The following is a 21231-nucleotide window of genomic DNA, read 5'->3' on the forward strand; positions in this document are numbered from 1 at the left end:
AAGGAATGTGAAAGATGATAAAGAAGCACTTTTTTAATGTTTGTTTTTTCTTAATCAAAACCAAGTGTTTGACACTTGATTGAGAGCCTTCCATCATGCATCCAAAAGGGGAAGAAAACATTTTTTTAGTTTGTGATGAAATCGACAAATATCAAGTATGACTATATTCCCATAATAAGAAACCAAAGGAAGACTGTATCTGGAACATTTGTTGTTTTTTTAAAGTTCATGTTAAGTTTAATATAGTAGTTCCTACATTGTCATGCTTGCATATGTCTCCTGAACTTCATTATGCCCATTTGATTGATCAGACTTTAATAGATCAGTGTTTAATTTAATTAGTCTTGGTCTAGCATTAAAACCTTTATTTTAAATGGCACAATTTATCAAAAACTGAAGGCTTTTCAGGAGTAGAGGAACAATTTTAGCAGCCTACTTGGACATATAATGGATTTCCTCTGCCCTGTCCTTTCCAACTTCTGAATACTGGTTGAGATGAGTTATTCCAGAGGAATTTGCCTTAAATTGTAAGAGAAAGCATGTGATCATATGTGCCAAACTGTAGAAATTATATAACCATATTTTGTTAATTGCATATGATCTGGCAGAGGGATGAATTGATCTGACTATAAGGGAAAACAGAACAGAAATCTCTCCTGTGCTTTCTGTCCTGTGAGGATCTGCTCTGTAAATGACCATATTTTGCCAAAGTTCAGTAGAAAGATGTTTACTAAATTATTATGTGTAGACAAGCTGATTATTGTCTTATCTCAAAAATATATGCATAACCAAACTAAATCTGTATGTTGCACATAATATTAAAAAGACAAGAGACATGAATCTTAGATCTTACTCTCACACTAATTGGCTCTGTGTCCCTGAGCACATCACTGAGTTTTAGTTTCCTCAGTTAAAAATGAGAAAGGTGAACTAGATTATCCTAAATGTCTCTTCTAGCATTGATAATTTATGATTCAATAATATTGCTATGAAGTATATCTCAATAATAAGTATGTAGAAATTCCTTTTTAAAACTCCACCTATCTATAGGTTAACCATAATATTATATATTTATAATATCTTATTCCACCCTAATATTGTATATTAAAATGTTGGTTATATTAGAAGTTATCATCTTTCTAGGTCCTGGAAACCAGAAATGAGAATCTCAGTTTTGGGTCAGAGGACCAAGATTTTTTTTAAATATTTATTTTTTAGAAAAGTTAACATGGTTACATGATCCATGCTCTTACTTTCCCCTTCACCCCACGACCTACCCCAACCCTCACCACAGCCTCTGCGCATTTTCACTGGTTTTAACATGTGTCATTGATCAAGACCTATTTCCAAATTGTTGATAGTTGCATTGGTGTGGTAGTTTCCAGACTACATCCCGAATCATGTCCACTTCAAACCATGTGTTCAAGCCCCTTTTCTGTGTTTCCACACCCGCAGTTCTTCCTCTGAATGTAGATAGCGTTCTTTTCCATAAATCCCTCAGAATTCTCCTAGGTCACTGCATTACTGCCAGTACAGAAGTCCACCACATTCTATTTTACAACAGTGTATTGGTCTCTTTGTTCAATGTTCTTCTGGCTCTGCTCCTTTCTCTCTGCATCAATTCCTGGAGATCTTTCCAGTTCACATGGAATTCCTCCAGTTTATTATTCCTTTGAGTGCAATAGTATTCCATCACCAGCTTACCACAATTTGTTCAGCCATTCCCCAAATGAAGAGCGTACCCTCATTTTCTAGTTTTTTGCCACCACAAAAGACACGGCTATAAATATTTTTGTACAAGTCTGTTTATCTATGATCTCTTTGGGGTACAAACCCAACAATGGTATGGCTCGATCCAAGGGCAGGCATTCTTTTATAGCCCTTTGAGCATAGTTCCAAATTGCCATCCAGAATGGTTGGATCAGTTCACAACTCCACCAGCAAATCATTAATGTCCCAGTTTTGCCACATCCATTCCAATATTCATTACTCTCCCCTTCTAACATTTTAGCCAATCTGCTAGGTATGAGGTGTTTCCTCAGAGATGTTTTGATTTGCATTTCTCTAATTATTAGAGATTTAGAACACTTTCTCATGTGCTTACTGATACTATTGATTTCTTTATCTGAAAATTGCCTATTCATGTCCTTTGCCCATTTATCAATAGGGAAATGGCTTGATTTTTTTATACAATTGATTTAACTCCTTGTATATTTGAGTAATTAAACGCTTGTTAGAATTTTTTCTTATAAAGATTTTTTTCCCAATTTGTTGTTTCCCTTCTGATTTTGGCTACATTGTTTTTTTTTTACAAAATCTATTTACTTTAATATAATAAAAATAATTTACTTTACATTTTGTATTTTTCTCTAAGTCTTGTTTGGTTTTAAAATCTTTCCTTTCTTAGAGATCTGACAAGTATACTATTTTATGTTCATTTAACTTGTTTATAGTTTCCCTCTTTATATTCAAGTCATTCACCCATTCTGAATTTATCTTGGTGTAGGGTGTGAGATGTTGATCTAAGCCTAATCTCTCCCATATTGTTTTCCAAATTTCCCAGCAGTTTTTGTCAAACAGTGGATTTTTGTCCCAAAATTTGGGCTGTTTGGGATTATCATACACTGTCTTGCTGACATCACTTACCCCAAGTCTATTCCTCTGATCCTCCCTTCTGTCTCTTAGCCAATACCATATTGTTTTGATGACCGCTGCTTTATAGTATAGTTTAATATCTGGTACTGCTAGGCCCCCTTCCTTCACATTTTTTCATTATTTCTCTTGATAATCATGATCTTTTGTTATTCCATATGAACTTTGTTATAGTTTTTTTTCTAATTCGGTAAAAATATTTTTTGGTAGTTTGATAGGTATGGCGCTAAATAGGTAAATTAATTTGCATAGAATGGTCATTTTTATTATGTTAGCTTGTCCTACCCATGAGCAATCAATGTTTTTCCAATGTTTAGATCTAGGTTAATTGTTTGGAAAGTGTTTTGTAGTTGTTTTCGTATAATCCCTGTGTTTGTTTTGGTAGATAGATTCCTAAGTAGTTTATATTGTCTAGGGTGATTTTAAATGGTTTTTCTCTTTCTACCTCTTGCTGCTGTGATGTGTTGGAAATATATAGAAATGCTGATGATTCATGCGCATTTATTTTGTATCCTGCAACTTTGCTAAAATTGTTGATTATTTCTACAAGCTTCTTAGTTGATTCTCTAGGATTTTTTAAGTAGAACATCATATCATCTGCAAAGAGTGATAGCTTAGTCTCCTCATGGCCTATTCTGATACCTTCAATTTCTTTTTCTTCTCTAATTGCTAATGCTAGTGTTTCTAGTACTATGTTAAATAATAGAGGTGATAATGGGCATACCATGTCTTATTCCTGATCTTATTGGGAAGACTTCTAATTTATACCCATTGCATGTGATACTAGTTGATGGTTTTAGGTATATACTGTTTATTATTTTTAGGAAAGATCCTTCTATTCCTATACTTTCCAGTGTTTTCAATAGAAATGGGTGCTGTATTTTGTCAAAGGCTTTTTCAGCATCTATTGAAATAATCATGTCATTTTTGTTTGTTACATTGTTGATATCGTCAATTATGTGAATGTTTTTTCCTAATGTTGAAGCATCCTTGCATTCTTTGTATAAATCCCACCTGATCTTGATGGATAACCCTCTTGATCACTTGCTGGATTCTGTTTGATAGTATTCTGTTTAAGATTTTTGCATCTATGTTCTTTGAGGAGTTTGGTCTGCAGTTTTATTTCTCTGTTTTTGGTCTACCTGGCTTTAGAGTTAATACCATATTAATCTCACGAAAGGAATTTGGTAGGATTCCTTCTTTGCTTATTATATCAAATAATTTGTATAGTATTGGGATTAGTTGCTCTTGGAATGTTTGATAGAATTCACTTGTGAATCCATCAGGCCCTGATGATTTTTCCTTAGGGAGTTCTTTGATGGCTTGTTCAATTTCTGTTTCTGATATGGGATTATTTAGGTATTCTATTTCTTCTGCTGTTAATCTAGGCAATTTATATTTTTGTTAAGTATTCATCCATATCACCTAGATTGTTATATTTATTGCCATATAATTGGGCAAAATAGTTTTTAATGACTGCCTTAATTTCCCCTTCATTAGAGGTGAGGTCTCCCTTTTCATCTCTGATACAGTCAATTTGGTTTTCTTCTCTCCTTTTTTAAATAGAATGACCAGTACTTTGTCTATTTTATCTGTTTTTTCAGAGCAGCAGCTTGTAGTCTTATTTATTAATTCAATAGCTTTTACTTTTGATTTTATTAATTTCTCCCTTGATTTTTAGTATTTCTAATTTAGTTTTCTTCTGGAGATTGCTAATTTGCTTTCTTTTTAGCTTTTCAATTTGTATGCCTGATTCATTAAATTCTGCCCTCCATAATTTGTTAATATATGCATAAATTTCCCCGTGAGTAATACCTTAGGTGCGTCCCACAGAGTTTGGTAGGATGTCTCATCATTGTCATTCTCTTCAATGAAATTATTGATTGTTTCTATGATTTCTTCTTTCATTAACTAGTTTTGTAGAACCATATTATTTAATTTCCAATTAGTTTTTGTTTTGCCTGTCCAGGTGCCCTTACTCATTATTATTTTTATTGCATTATGATCTGAGAAGGTTACATTTATTATTTCTGCTCTTTTTTATTTGTTTGCTATGTTTCTATGCCCTATAAAATGGTCAATCTTTGTGAATGTAGCATGTACAGCTGAAAAGAAGGTATGTTCCTTTTTGTCCCTATTTATTTTTCTCTATATATCAATTAAATCTAATTTTTTAGGACTTTATTTACCTCTTTTACCTCTTTCTTATTTATTTTTTTGTTTGATTTATCTAACTCTGAAAGAGGAATATTTAGATCTCCCTCTAGTATGTTTTTACTATGTATTTCCTTCTTGAGATCTGCCAGTTTCTCCTTTACAAATTTTGATGCTATGCTATTTGTTGCAAACATATTGAGCACTGTTATTTCCTCATTGTCTATACTGCCTTTCATCAGGATGTAAGCACCTTCCCTGTCTTTTTTAATCATATCTATTTTTACTTTGGATTTGTCAGAAATCATGATCACCACTCCTGCCTTCTTTTTCTCATTTGAAGCCCAAAAGATTTTGCTCAAGCCCTTTACCTTAAACCTGGGTATGTCACCCTGCCTTATATGTTTTTCTTGTAGACAACGTATGGTAGGATTTTGGTTTCTAATCCACTCTACTATTTGCTTCCGTTTTATGGGGGAGTTCATCCCATTGACATCCAGAGTTATAATTATCAGTTGTGTATCTGCCAACATTTTAGAATCCTCTCCTAGTTCTACCTCTTCTTCTTACACTATTTCCTTTTAAACCAGTGGTTTGCTTTTAGCCAGTAACCCTTGTCCCCTCCCTTGATTTACTTCCCTTTCTACCCCCTCCCTTATTGTTTCCCTCTTTTTATTTTTAAGGCCTAATGAATTCCATCCCCCTTCTTCTGTTTTTACCTCCCCAATCCCCTGATCCCCTTGGTTTATCCCTTCTGACTTTCTTAGTAGGATAAGATAAAGTTTATTATCCCAATCGATATAGCTACTCTTCCCTCTCTGGGTTAATTACACTGATAATAAGGTTTAAATATTACCTCTTAATGCTCTCTTCCTCTCCTTCTTATAATAGTATTCATCCCCTCTCCTTCCCATGCCCTCTTTGTGTGTAATAGAATATCCTATTTTTCTTATTCATTCAAGTTTCTCTTGGTGTCCTCTACTATTCACACCCCCTTCTTTCCTACTTCCCACATCATCTTAGACCATTTAGTATTCCAACCTCTCCCTATAAATAATTCTTCTAATTACTATAATAGTGAATACTATAATAGTGAATAGAATTCACTACAGAGAATTATACATAACATTTCTCCACATAGGAATATAAATAATTAGATCTTATTGAAGCTCTTGAAGGGGAAAATTTAAAAAATAAGAGTTTTCTTTCTTTCCCTTGTGTTTCTTATTTACCTTTTCATGTTTCTCTTGATTTTTGTGGTTGTATATCGAACTTTCCATTTAGTCCTTTTCTGAGCAAATACTTGGAAATCTTCAATTTTGTTGAATGCCCAAATTTTCCCCTAGAAGTATATAGTCAGTTTTGATGGGTAGGTGATCCTTGGTTGTAGACCCAGTTCTCTTGTCTTTCTGAATATCATATTCCAAGCCTTGTGGTCTTTTGGCGTGGAGGCTGCCAAATCCTGTGTGATCCTGATTGGTGCTCTTTGATATATGAATTGTCTCTTTCCGGCTTCCTGTAATATTTTTTCTTTTACTTGGAAGCTCTTGAATTTGGCTATTATATTCCTGGGAATTGGCTTTTCTGGGTCTAGTTTTGAGGGCGATCTATGGATCCCTTCAATGTCTATATTGCCCTCTTGTTGTAGAACTTCAGGGCAGTTTTGCTTAATTATTTCTTTTAGTATGGAGTCCAAATTTCTATTAATTTCTGTTTTTCAGGAAGACCAATGATTCTCAGATTGTCTCTTCTAGACCTGTTTTCTTGATCTGTCAATTTCTCATTGAGATATTTCATGTTTCCTTCTATTTTATCAGTCTTTTGACTTTGTTTTATTTGTTCTTGCTGTCTTGAGAGACCATTGGCTTCTAATTGCCCAATTCTTGTCTTTAGAGACTGGTTTTCTGCTATAATGTTTTGATTTCCCTTTTCAATTTGTTCTATCCTATTTTCCAGCTATTTGTTTTTGGTCTCCAATTTGCTTACCAATTCTTTTGATTTGGGTGCATCTTTTTCAAATTATCCAATTCTAGCTTTTAGAGACTAGTTTTCCTTTTCCAATTGTGAAAATCTGCGTTTTAAACTTTTATTTTCTTGCCAGATCTCTTCTATCTTTTTCATCATCTCATATTTGAACTCTTCAAGAGCTTGTGACCAGTTTTCATTGTTTGGGGAAGGTTTGGATATGATTATTTGTTTGTTCTCCTCTGCTGTTTGCTCTGTTGTCTGGATTTTCTCTTTGTAAAAGTTGTGGAGTGTTACAGATTTCTTCTTGCTGATCTTTCTCTTCTGGGGTTTCTGAGTCTGGCTTGCCATTTTTAGCCCAGCACCCTCTCAGCTTTATCATCACTCCCAGGATCTGTCTGCTATCTTTAGGCTCCTGATGTCTCAGGTCTGGATTTTTCTCAGGGTCAAGCCTCCTGGTGGTCCCCTTGCTTGTTCCTCTGCCTGAAGCTCCTTTAACAGTCTCAGGGCACTGCTCCCACAGTTGTGCACCCCTCTGTAATGGTTCCCCACCCAAGATCCTCCTGCACTCAGGATCCATGTCCATACCTGCGCTCAAGATCCACATGCGTGCTTGTGCTTAAGGTCTGTGTTCAAAGTCCACATGTTCTTTAGCCTCTTGTGGTCTTAAGTCTTGCTGCTCTCAGGAGCTGGCCCAGGTGACCCCAGGTGGCTGCCAAGGACTTAATGGGTGCCCCAAGTTCACTCGGACTCTTTTGTGCTGTCTTTGGCACTGTAGGCTGTATGTGTGTGTGTGGGGTATTGCTCAGCTCATGTTTTAGTGAGAGCTGTTTCACCTCTTTAGAGCATGGAAATGCCCTAATTCCACATACATTAAATTCTGCGCCCTGTTGTGGGGTCCCTTCATTTGTCTGGATTTGTTTTTATGTCTTTTTGAGGAATCCACATGTGTGAGTTAGGAGAGGTCAAGCAGCTGCTTTTTACTATGCTGCCATCTTGACCCGGAAAAAGAAGTGAGGACCAAGATTTTAAACCTGGATCTAAACACATATTTAGAACTTAGAATGGTGAGCTTCAGGAGCTAACTTTTTTCTCCAAATAAAATATAGACACCTTTGTTTGGTATTTTGTATCCTCCATTCTCTGACTTTAACTCTTCTTTTTGGACAGATAAAAAATCACCTTCTTTTCAGGAATTTGTTAGGTTTCAGCTAAACTAGCTTTCCTGTTCCTCCTCATGGCATTCCATTTCATACTTACATGATCCATCATGGAAAGACTATTGAAACTAAATCAGAATGCTAATTTTCTGGGAATCCTTCCACTCCACTCTAAGTAAAATATTATAACCTATAGGGCAAAAATTATTATCTTTATTTCCCCTGAAGAGTTCTTGAAACTTCATAAAACTTAATACTTGATGAATTGATTAGTTAAACAAGTTACCCTGAACTTCTATAAGTATTTCCCTTTGTTAAAAATAAAATTCCAAAATATTCCTTCTCCTAATTTTCCTTAAAAAATGCAATAATTTTTTCCCAATTTGCAATAAATTTGGAAAAATCTTTATAACAAATCACTCTGACAAAGGTCTAATTACTCAAATATATAAATAACTAAATCAATTGTACAAAAAATTAAGCCATTGCTTTATTGATAAATGGGCAAGGGACATGAATAGACAATTTTCAGATAAAGAAATCAAAACTATCAATAAGCACATGAGAAAGTGTTCTAAATCTGTAATAATTAGAGAAATGCAAATCAAAACAAATCTGAGGTACCACCTCTCATGAAGCAGATTGGCTACAATAACAGCAGGGGAGGGTAATGAATGTTGGACGGGATGTGGCAAAATTGGGACATTAATGCATTGCTGGTGGAGTTGTAAACAGATCCAAACCATTCTGGATGGCAATTTGGAACTATGTCCAAAGAGCTCTAAAAGACTGCCTGCCTTTTGACCCAGCCATACCATTGCTTGGTTTGTACCCCAAAGAGATCATAAGGGAAAAGACTTATACAAAAATATTTATAGACATGCTCTTTGTGGTGGCAAAAAAATTGAAAATGAGGGGATGCCCTTTGATTGGGGAATGGCTGAACAAATCGTGGTATCTGTTGGTGATGGAATACTACTATGCTCAAAGGAATAATGAACTGGAGGAATTCCATGTGAACTGCAATGACCTCTAGGAATTGATGCAGAGTGAAAGGAGCAGATCCAGGAGAATACAGAGACTGATACACTGTGATACAATCTAACATAATGAACTTCTCTACTAGCTGCAATGAAAGGATTCAAAACAATGTTGAGGGACTTATGAGAAAGAAAACTATGCACATTCAGAGGAAGAACTGTGGGAGTAGAAACATAGAAGAAAAACAACTGTTTGAACACATGGGCTGATGGTTCAATCTTTTGTAAAGAAATAGTTCATTTTGTGTCCAAATGGAGGTAAAAATACATCATAACTCCTGTATGTTGTTCGATGGTCTTTAAGACCATTTTTAAATTAGAGGGCAAATGGAGGAAAGAAAAGGAAGTGTCTCATTCTCCATTTTGTATCCATCACATCTCTATCAAAAAGTTAGTAGCCATCTTCATAATAATTTATCTGAAGGATGTAGATCCTTGTCTCACTTAGAGCATCTATCTTCAGAATGAAATTAAGGATGGAGAAAAATTGAATATATCAAATATATTACAGCGTGATCATATGTTTCAGGAAAAATATAACATTCAGCCTTTCTTCTGGCTCATTTAAAAATGTTTATGACTATTATTCAATAGAATCCTTCTCTTATCCTTTATCATGTTGCTAGAAATTGACTTAATGTTTAGAAAATTATGACAACAGAACATAAGTTGTGATAGGCAATTCACAGGTAAAAAAAATACCATGAGAAGAGACTTGAGGATGGTTAAGGTCAGCTAAGTTCAGAAAGTCTGCCAAGTATTTTTGTTGATGTGTTTGTGTGTGTGTGTGTGTGTGTGTGTGTGTGTAGAAATTCATTAAGACCATTTTTGTCATGATAAAGTTACAATGATTCTCAATAGTCAGCTCTATATAGATAACATCTTAAATCCTCAATATATACTTGAATCATAAGAAGTAGAGCAGATAACATTAAATAATATTACATGCCTGTTCCTTTTCTATATAATTTTATCTTATATCTCTATACCTTTGCAGTTACTTGGCCCCATAGCTGGAATCACTTCCTCTTCACCTCCACTTTTTAGCACCCTTCATTTGTTTCAAGACACAGTTCAACATTGCTTTCTACAAGAAGTCTTTCCTTATGTTATGTAGAGATGGATGCATGGAATCCCTGCAAAGATACAGAGACAGCCTCACCCAGAATTCCAGGGGACCTCCCCTGGAGAACTTTGGGTGAGGGGCCAGTTGAGGAGAGCTGGCAGTTGCTTTGGGGGGGTTGAGGTGAGCAGACTCACTGCTTCCTGCTCCTGACTTGGGGGTTCACCTGAGTGGCCATTGTGGCATAAGCCAGTGTGGTTTCTACTCAGGGGTTAGCCTGTTTGTTAGAATTAATCCTTATCAATATGAATATAATAATTATTTAGTGATTTAGTGAATTAGATATATAAATTATCTAACAAGAGAGCCAGTTCAGTTAAGTGCCTTCACCCCCTCCTGTGGGGGGCGGGGGGAAGGGCAGCTTCAACCTAATAGATCAGGGTCACCTTTCCTTATCCAAATACCTTCATTAGCTCCTCTAGTATTCCTTTTTACTTCTTAATATAAGCTTTACTTTCAAAATCTGTGCCTGGAAATTATTTGGGGGAATACTCACAACTCAAGTCTGGTCATCTAGTTTGAATCCTGTCAGCTGCCAGTTTTAAGAAGATCATTTATCTCAGTCCTCAAGAGTTAGATAACTAGTTTCTACTTATTCCTCTATCAGACCTGTGGGGAATATAAATTAAAGAAAGGTAACATCATTGGGGTTCAACCATAACAGAAACTTACCAGAAGAATCTTAGTCAGTCTCCATTTTCCAATTGGAGCATCAACTGCTTAGGGGGGAGGGGTTTGAGATCCAGGAGTGTGTAACCCCCTCCTTTCTCACTGACGCCTGTCAATCAGTATCTGTGACTTGAAGGTCTACTGGCCCTGACACATTTATCTGCTTCTCCAAATTATCTGTTATTATCATCATAACACTTATCCCCTGCAATTGGCTAGTGACATTTCCTCTAAACTTGCCTGTATTTGCTTTGTATATAATTATATATGTACACATAGTCTCCATCAATCATGTGTAACCTTTTGAAGGACCGAGAGTGTTTCATTTCTATTTTGTATACCCAGTACCTCGCACCATGTTTGATACATGATACATACATGTGGATCAATTGAATTTGGTGTGAACTCACTTTTCTGCAATATCAGAGAGAATGTATTCCTTTGATATACTTGACTTTTTGTCCTTTCAAATGAATTTTTAATTATTTTTTTTCTAGTTCAATAATGCTTTGATAATTTAATTGGGATGGAACTGAATAGTGCACCAAAAAATAATAATAGGTACATTGAAATAATGAAGTATGTCTGCTTAGATATTTTGAGCATCTTTTCTAAAGTCAAGTGAGTAATCTCTTGTTTTTGCAGATGTTATTTACAGAGATCCCTCTTTTGATTTCTGACACACCTATTTGAAGATGTGCTCATTTACTTCTTTCTTAACCATAATTTCATTTTATTTCCAGATGTGTAAGAGAGTGGAGAGGAAATCGATGCCACATCCCACTTAGCTCTGCCTCACCACCAGAGGTCATGTTCACCCAGAGTGGTAGGTACCTTTGAATCTACATAAATTACTTAGTCATTGCTTTTTCACTAACTTTTCCTATGGTTGTTGATGTTTGATTGGTTTGGAATTGCAGGTATTTGGACAATCTTAATTATTGGATTGACTTTCCTGACAACTCACCTGGCAATTGCTGCTTTCAGTTTCCTTTATAAGAGGAAACAGCCAAGAAAGTAAGTGATATATTTTATCATCTGTTGAACAAAATATTCTAGCATGTCACAAAGCATTGGATAATTTCCCAGATTCTTTGGTTTCAACTAATAAGCTTTTCTTGGCATATTCTTCTCACACACCAAGCCATAAAATAAAGCCCAGAATAAAATAAAAAAAAATAACTAACCTTACTGGACCCCAAACTAGGAACTATGAAACCTGAAAAAATGTCTTACAGAATTCTTTGTTCTCTAGATAGTAGGGCATTAGACTTGTCAATATGCTTAGACATCTTTCATATTTTTCCTAGGTTGTAGAAATAGAACAAATGAGAAAACTTGAAGCTTGGAACTTCGTGAGTTTTCTAGGACAAGAGTTGGCAACTTTTAGCCTAGAGCCACTAGAAATTTTGATGCTACTAGACCAGTGATGGGCAAACTACAGCCCACAAGCCCCTGAAATGTTCTATCTGTTTGAGCAACATTATTCCTAATCTGATGAATAGAATGAGTAGGATATAATACAATGAAAGCTCGAAAGAGTTGCCTTAGAAACAGAATGACAGATGAGCATTTCCTTTGGCCCCCCTCTTTAAAAAGTTTGCCCATCACTGTACTAGACAAATGGCATTATTAGCAAATTATTATTAATTTTCCTCCCATATCTTTTGCTCTTCTTTCTTATCATTCCTCACTCTCCTCCTTTCTCCCTTTATCCTCCTACTTTTCCTACTTCTTTTAGCCCTTCTTTTTTCCTATTCCTTTTTATTTTCCTACAATTTTGGCTGATCAATACTGCCTATGACATTGGTATTTTTTATTCCCACCAATAGATTTCCTCAAAGAATTTATCTCAGGTGACATATAACCATAGAAAAGATGAAAGGTCAAGAATAGAGGAGAGTTTAGATTTATAGATAAATAAACTAAGGTCCATTGAGATAATTTTCTCAAGAAAGTAGCTAGTAGCAAGGTGTTTCCTGATTCACTAAACAATGGTGCATTCAAGGGGAAAAGTAGCAGTTGCAATAACTGTATATTTCAAAATGATTAAATAAAGGTTTGATCATTATTTCATGGGGAGTACCGTATTTTAACACTCAATACTGAGAACATTAGTTAGAAAATGAGATTTTGTTTTCTAGTTTTCCTGGCATAACGTGATAGCACAAAATCAGGTCCCAAAGATTATATCAGAAAAATTGAAGGACTATGGCAAGGAGGAAAGGTGGTATAGCAAAAGGTCCTATATTGACTTCTAGTGTCAGTATTTGTATTCTAAAGCTATCAGTATTTGAAATAAAATATCCATGTAAAATGTTACAATTCATTACTGTTCTTCAACAGGCTGGTGACTTAGGAGGTCATGCTAGTTATTTTTTGTTTTTCGTGGGTGTGGCTTCTTAAGTTTTCTCATACTTTTTTTTAAAATAGTAGTTAATTAACCCTTTTTTATTTGTTCTTAAAAAAACATGTTCCTAAGACACTGTCAAGGGCAAAACAGTCATAAAAGCCTGCTTTCTCAAAGAAAATGAAGTAGAACAATCTGGATAAAGCTTATGTGGCACTTTCTTATCAGAGCAAAACTATACTTGGAGATAAAGATTGAAGGACAAAGAAAGGGGAAATTCTCATCCTGGCATTTTTCTCATCTGCAAACTTTATCCTACCACAGTAGATTTGATGCTGTTTTCCAAAGGGAAATTCAATAATATAACATCTCAATAATTCTCCTGAATGACTTTTATATATATCATTAAGTAGCAAGAATGTGTGACTCTGAGACAGGAGAATACTGACTTGGATTTCTCCCTCTAACACTTATTAGGCATTATGTTTGAATAAATCTGAAATCTCCAGTTTCTTCATCCATAAAATATCATAAAATAACACTTATTTCACAGGATTATTTTAGAGATCATTGGTTTTTTCCTTACTTACATATTATTTCATTTTTTGTATTTATATATAGTATTTATGTCCTGACCCCAATTACTGGCAATATTAGTCGCTTTTGATTGATTAATTGATTAATAAGTCATTACATGAAAAGTACTTTGAAAAACTAAAACAACTATTTGTCTCACATATAATATACTACTTTATGAATAAAATCAGAATGGTAAAAGTCATTTCCTTCTATGTTATTTGATAATAGTCAACATTTTAAAAATGGTTAAGTTTACAAATCATTTACATATTTTATTTAAACTTTACATCATTTCCTTTAAAGAAGATACTACTGTCATTCATATTTTATAGATAAATAAATTAAGGCAGAAGGTGATTAAGTGATTTGTCCAGAATGACAGAACTAAGAAACGTCTAAGTCTGAATCTGAACTCAGATGTTTTTACTCCAATTTCCACATTCTAGTAACTATGCCAATTAGCTACCTTGAAAATTAATGAATAAATAAATAAAGCATATGTAAGTAAGAGACTTACTTCCTGAAGAAGTAACAGAACCAACAGAATACAATATGAAGCAGGAATTCAGCCAAAAAAAATATAGAGAGGCAACAAGAAGGGACCATCTCACTAGAGTAAGAGGTGAGAGCAGTGGAACTGACAGTGTGAGGATCAGCTTGTTATAAAAACCTCCTGGATAATTTCCTGTAGCATGATTTCCAGACTTTTTCTTTTGTCATGATATTCCAATAGACCAATAATTCTTAAATTGTCTCTTCAAGATCTGTTCTCCAGATCTTTGGTTGTATTGGTGAGGTGTTTTATATTCTCCTCAAATTTTTCATTTTTTAAATTTTGTTTTATATATTTTGCTGCCTTGTGAAGTCATTTGCTTCTAGTTGTTGAGTTCTATTTTTTAAAGACTGAATTTCATCTCTGGTTTTTTGGTCATCCATCACCTTCTGGTCTGATTTCCTTTATAGATCATCTTTTGTCTTCTTTGCTTTATTTTCGAGTGGGACAATTTTGGCTTTTAAGATTTAATTTTCTTGTTTTAGTTCTTGTATTTCCTTTTTCAAATTGTCTTCAGCCTCTCTTCATTGTTTTTTGAGTTCCTGAAGTTCTTGACTTAATTGAATTTTGAGATCTTCCAAAGCCTGTGTCCAATTCACTGGAGCTAACTGATCTATTTCATTTGCTCTTTTTTTTTCTTCCTGGAAAGAATCTGTCAGTGGAAATTTCTTTTCTCTTTTTCTGTTTACTCATATTCATTTTTCTTCTCTGCACTGCTAGTTTAAGCAGATGGATTTATCTTTGATGAAAGACTTATTTATTTATCTTTATTCATTAATTCATTTATTTATTTATTTTGTTTATTCATTTGTCTTTGATGAAAGATCTTCCCCTAGCTGGCAATGGAGGTTTGTAGTTACTTTCTCTACAGTCTATGGAGAAGGGATGTTGGAATTTCCCTGGGATCTGAAGACTTCTTGTCTGTCCAATTGATGGGATTGACCCTGGACTGGGTTAGTCTGTAGTGGTTAATATGCCTTGAGGCTAAAACCTTGAGAAAAAAATGGGGGGGGGAATGTTTTTGCTGAGCTGTCTAGCAGTAGGTTGCCCCTCTTCTGTTCTACTGTTAGACCTGATTTTCATTCCTCTAGAAGTGCTCTGTTCTTTAACTCAGTGTGTTTGAAGTTTTGCTACATCTAAGCCACCATCTTCCAAACTTTTTTGCTGTGTTTCTCTGGCTTTCTCCTCTAGCCACCTCCCCGGTGCCTGTATTCAATTCCCTGAGTCCAGTGCCTAAAAGGCCCTCTCTCCAGGTTGGTGCACCCGCCAACCCTGAGATTTCAGGAGCCACTGAAGACTCCACATGACACATGGGGGAGGGGTCCTGGGATTCCCCTTCTATACCCTCACACCCAATAGTTCCAGAATTCAAGCCTTTTTCTTGTTGTACCTCTTGAGCTGTCCAGTAGTAGGATTCCCCTGTTCTGTGCTGTTGTTAGATTTGGTCCTCTTTCCTCTCTAAGCATTTTGGTTTTTTCCTCATTGTGGAAAAGGTGTGGAGGTTTTAAGATTTGCTCCATCTAAGCTGCCATCTTCCCAGAATTCTCAAACAAGAGGGAAAAGTGGAAATTGAAAGAATCCACAGATCACCTCCTACATTTAATCCACAACTGACAACTTCAAGGAAAATTATAGCCAAATTCAAAAACTACCAGACCAAGCTAAAAATATTATAAGCTGCTAAGAAGAAGTCATTCAGATACCAGGGAACCCCAGTTAGGATAATACAGGATCTGACTGCATCTACATTGAAGGACCGGAAGACATGGAATATAATTTCTGGAAAGCAAGAGAACTGGGTCTATAATGAAGAATCAACTATCCAGCAAAACTGACTATATTTTTGCAGGGGAAAGTATAGTCATTCAAAAAAATTGAAGACTTCCAAGAATTAATTAAGAAAAAAAAATGAAATTAAACAGAGAGTTTGTTGTCCAAACACAGAACTCAAGTGAATCACCATGAGGTAATTAAGAGAGAGGGGAAGGGGGGAAATCTTATCTTTCAGAAACCCAGTAAGTTCAATTGATTTGTATCCCTAGAAGAAAAGGAGATATTGGTAAATATTATCAACAGAGGTAAGTACAAGAAGTTTACTTAGAGGGAACAGTGACAAACTATATAGGATGAAATGCCAATATATATATACATATATATATATATATATATAACTAGTGGGGAAAAAAGAGATAATATTAAGAAAAATGGGAAAACAGACAAATTTGAGTAAATTTATATTCAATAAAGAAGCACAAGGGGCAAACAGGGGGAGAAGATCAATACACTGGAATGGTAAAGAGGTTGGAGAGAGGAAATACTTAATTCTTAAGTGTTCTGAAATTAACTTAAAGAGGGAAGAATAATCAGATCCACTGGGAGAGAGAATTGATTTGTTCCCTATAAAAAAGTAGAAAGTTAACAAAAGGACTGGTGGAGAGGGAAGCACCATGAGGGAGGGAGAGGGTGGATAGGGGTAGCTTAAAAAGACCCTAAAGAAGAATAAGAGAGGAATAAGAAGGGAGGGGGAAGAAAGGGAAGTATAATAATGGAGGGGATTAGGGGAACTGATAAAAAAAAAACACTCGCGTATAAGGAAATAGTGAAAGAAGAAAGGGCAGGATAAGGAGAAAGAATCAAAATTTATGGGAATACACAGTTGAAAATTATAACTCTGAATGTGAATGGGATGAACTAATCCATAAAACAGAATCAAATAGCAGAGTGGATTACAAACCAAAATCCTACCATATGTTGTCTACAAGAAATAAACATGATACAGGCAAACATACATAGAGTAATAATAAAAGGCTTGACCAAAATCTATTGGGCTTCAACTGAGAAAAAGAAGGTAGGAGTTGCCATCATAATCTCTGACAGAGCCAAAGTAAAAATAGATCTGGTTAAAAGAGATATGGAAGGTAATTACATCCTGATAAAAGGCAGTATAAACAATGAAGAAATATTACTACTCAACATGTATGCACCAAATAGTATAGCATCCAAATTTCTAAAGGAGAAGCTAGTGGAGCTCAAGGAAGAAATAGATAGCAAAACTATACTAGTGGGTGACATCAACTTTCCCCTAACCGATCTAGATAATTAAAAAAAAACATAAATAAGAAAGATATAAGAGAAGTGAATGAAATCCTATAAAAATTAGAGTTAATAGATATATGGAGAAAAATAAATAGGGACAAAAAAGAATACACCTTCTTTTCAGTTGCACATGGAACAGTCACAAAGATTGACCTTGTACTAGGGCATAGATACATGGCAAACAAATAAAAAAGCAGAAATAATAAATGAAACCATATCAGATCATAATACAATAAAAATAGGTATTAGTAAGGACACATGGAGAGACAAACCAAAAACTAATTGGAAATTAAATAATATGATTCTCCAAAATACGTTAGTTAAAGAACAAATCATAGAAACAATAATTTCATTGAAGACAATGAAAATAATGAGGCTTCTTACTAAAACCTACGGGATGCAGCAAAAGCAGTTCTAAGGGGAAAGTTTATATCATTGAGTACATATATTAACAAATTAGGGAGGACAGAGGTTAGTGAATTGGGCATGTAACTTAAAAAATTAGAAAGTGAAAAAAATTAAAAATCCCCAAATGAAAACTAAATTAGAAATATTAAAAATCGAAGGAGAAATTTAAAAAAATTGAAAGTAAAGGAACTATTGAATTAATAAATAAAACCAGAAGCTGGTACTTGGAAAAAAATATAAAATAGACAAATTTCCAGTAAAAATAATTTTAAAAAAGGAAAGAAGAAATCCAAATTAACAGTATCAAAGATGTAAAGGGAGACCTCACCTCTAATGAAGAGGAAATTAAGGTAACAATTAAAAACTATTTTGCCCAATTATATGGCAATAAATATAGCAATCTCAATCTAGGTGATATGGATGAATATTTATAAAAATATAAATTGCCTAGATTACCAGCAGAAGAAATAGAATACTTAAATAATCCAATATCAGAAAAAGAAATTGAACAAGTCATCAAAGAACTCCCTAAGAAAAAATCACCAGGACACAATGGATTCAAAAGGAAATTATATCAAACATTCAAAGAACAACGAATCCCAATACTATACAAATTATTTGGCATAATAAGTAAAGAAGGAGCCCTATAAAATTCCTTTTATGAGACAAATATGGTACTGATTCCAAAGCCAGGTAGACCAAAAACAGAGAAAGAAAACTGTAGACCAATCTCCTTAGTGAACATAGATGCAAAAATCTTAAATAGAATACTAGAAAAAATACTCCAGCAAGTGATCATGAGGGTTATCCATCATGATCAGGTGGGAGTTATACCAGAAATGCAAGGATAGTTCAACATTAGGAAAACCATTCACATAATTGATTATATCAACAAGCTAACAAATGAAAAAAAAACATGATTATCTCAATAGAAGCTGAAGAAGCCTTTGACAAAATATAACACCCATTCCTATTGAAAACACTAGAGAGTATGGAATAGAAGAACCTTTTCTAAAGATAATAAACAGTATATATCTAAAACCATCAATAAGCATCATATGCAATGGAGATAAATTAGAAGTCTTCCCAATTCGATCAGGCGTGAAACAAGGATACCCATTATCACCTCTATTATTTAACATTGTACTAGAAACACTAGCAGTAGCAATTAGAGAAGAAAAAGAAATTGAAGGTATTAAAATAGGCAATGAGGAGACTAAGCTATCACTCTTTGCAGATGATATGATGGTCTACTTAAAAAATCCTAGAGGATCAACAAAAAAGCATGTAGAAATAATCAACAATTTTAACAAATTTGCAGGATACAAAATAAATGCACATAAATCATCAGCATTCTATATGTTTCCAACACATCGCAACAGCAAGAGTTAGAGAAACATCATTTAAAATCACCTTAGACAATATAAAATACTTAGGAATTTATCTACCAAAACAAACAAAGGAATTATATGAACACAACTAAAAAACACTTTCCAAACAATTAAAACTAGATCTAAACAATTGGAAAACATTGATTGCTCATGGGTAGGATGAGCTAACATAATAAAGATGATCATTCTACCCAAATTAATTTACTTATTTAGTGCCATACCTATCAAACTGCCAAAAAACTTCTTTACTGAATTAGAAAAAACTATAACAAATTTCATTTGGAAGAACAAAAGATCAAGAATATCAAGGGAAATGATGAAAAATAAAGTTAAGGAAGGTGGTCTAGCAGTACCAGATCTTAAACTGTACTATAAAGCAGTAGTCATCAAAACAATATGGTACTGGCTAAGAGACAGAAGGGAGGATCAGTGGAATAGAGTTGGGGTAAGTGAGATCAGCAAGACAGTCTATGACAAACCCAAAAAGCCCAATTTTGGGGACAAAAATCCACTATTTGACAAAAACTGTTGGGAAAATTCGAAAACAATATGGGAGGTATTAAGTTTAGATCAACATCTCACACCCTACACCAAGATAAATTCAGAATGTGTGAATGACTTGAATATAAAGAAGGAAACTATAAGTAAATGAGTTGAACACAGTATAGTATACTTCTTTGATCTCTGGGAAAGGAAAATTTTAAAACCAAGCAAGAGTTAGAAAAAAATTACAAAATGTGAAATAAATAATTCTTTAAATAAAATTAAAAAGTTTTTGTATAAACAAAAATAATGCAACCAAAATCAAAAGGGAAACAACAAACTGGAAAAAAATCTTCATAACAAAAAACTCTGACCAAGCTCTAATTACTCAAATATGCAAGGAGCTAAATCAATTGTGCAAAAAATCAAGCCTTTTCCCAATCAATAAATGGGCAAGGGACATGAATAAACAATTTTCAGATAAAGAAATCAAAACTATCAATAAGCACGTGAGAAAGTGTTTTAAATCTCTAATAATTAGAGAAATGCAAATCAAAACAACTCTGAGGTACCACCTCACACCTAGCAGATTGGCTAAAATGATAGCAGGGGACAGTAATGAATGTTGGAGGGGATGTGGCAAAATCGGGACATTAATGCATTGCTGGTGGAGTTGTGAACTGATCCAAGTGTTCTTGATGTCAATTTAGAACTATGCCCAAAGAGCACTAAAAGAGTGACTTCCCTTTGATCCAGCCATACCATTGCTGGGTTTGTACCCCAAAGAGAACATAGGGAAAAAGACACGTACAAAATATTTATAGCCATGCTCTTTGTGATGGCAAAAAAACTGGAAAATGAGGGTATGCCGTTCAGTTGGGGAATGACTGAACAAATTGTGGTATCTGTTGGTGATGAAATACTACTGTTCTCAAAGAAATAATGAACTGGAAGAATTCCATGTGAAATGCAATGACCTCCAAGAATTGATGCAGAGTGAAAGGAGCAGAGACAAGAGAACATTGTATACAGAGACTGATACTCTGTGGTAAAATTGAATGTAATGGACTTCTGTACTAGCAGCAATGCAATGGCCCATGACAATTCTGAGGGATTTATGGAAAATAATTCTATCCAAATTCAGAGGAAGAACTGCAGGATTGGAAACACAGAAGAAAAACAACTGCTTGAACACGTGGGTTGATGCGGACATGATTTGGGATGTAAACTCTAAACAACCACCCTAGTACAACTATCAATAATATTGAAATAGTTCTTGATTGATGACACATGAAGTAACCATTGGAAATGCGCATTGTCTACAGTTATGATGTTTGGGGAGAGAGAGTAAAAACATGAATCATGGAACCATGGAAAAAATTTTTTCTAAAAAAATAAAATTAGATTTGAATAAAAACAAAACAAAACAAAACAAAGACAAAGAACCTTTTCAGGAATTAGAGGACTGACTCACTGCAAGAACAGCAAGAATAACCCTCCACCCCAAAAGAAAGAAAAATATTTGGACTAGCAACATGTGAGAGAACTGGCAGCTGAGAAGTGGAATCTAGTTAAATCTACTGCACAGGACACCCTGGGGAAGCAAGA

The 21231-nt window shown here is 34.5% G+C and overlaps 1 protein-coding gene across 1 annotated transcript in view; it reads left to right on the plus strand.

The window, feature by feature from the left end:
- Positions 1 to 21231, plus strand: part of MALRD1 (MAM and LDL receptor class A domain containing 1) — an 892965-nt gene that overhangs the window by 823347 nt on the left and 48387 nt on the right. The window contains 2 exon segments of the mRNA XM_044678926.1: positions 11507 to 11589; positions 11684 to 11780. Coding sequence (XP_044534861.1) covers positions 11507 to 11589; positions 11684 to 11780 — 180 coding nt within the window.

The sequence above is a fragment of the Gracilinanus agilis genome, chromosome 5 (assembly GCF_016433145.1).
Source record: "Gracilinanus agilis isolate LMUSP501 chromosome 5, AgileGrace, whole genome shotgun sequence".
Taxonomy (NCBI): domain Eukaryota; kingdom Metazoa; phylum Chordata; class Mammalia; order Didelphimorphia; family Didelphidae; genus Gracilinanus; species Gracilinanus agilis.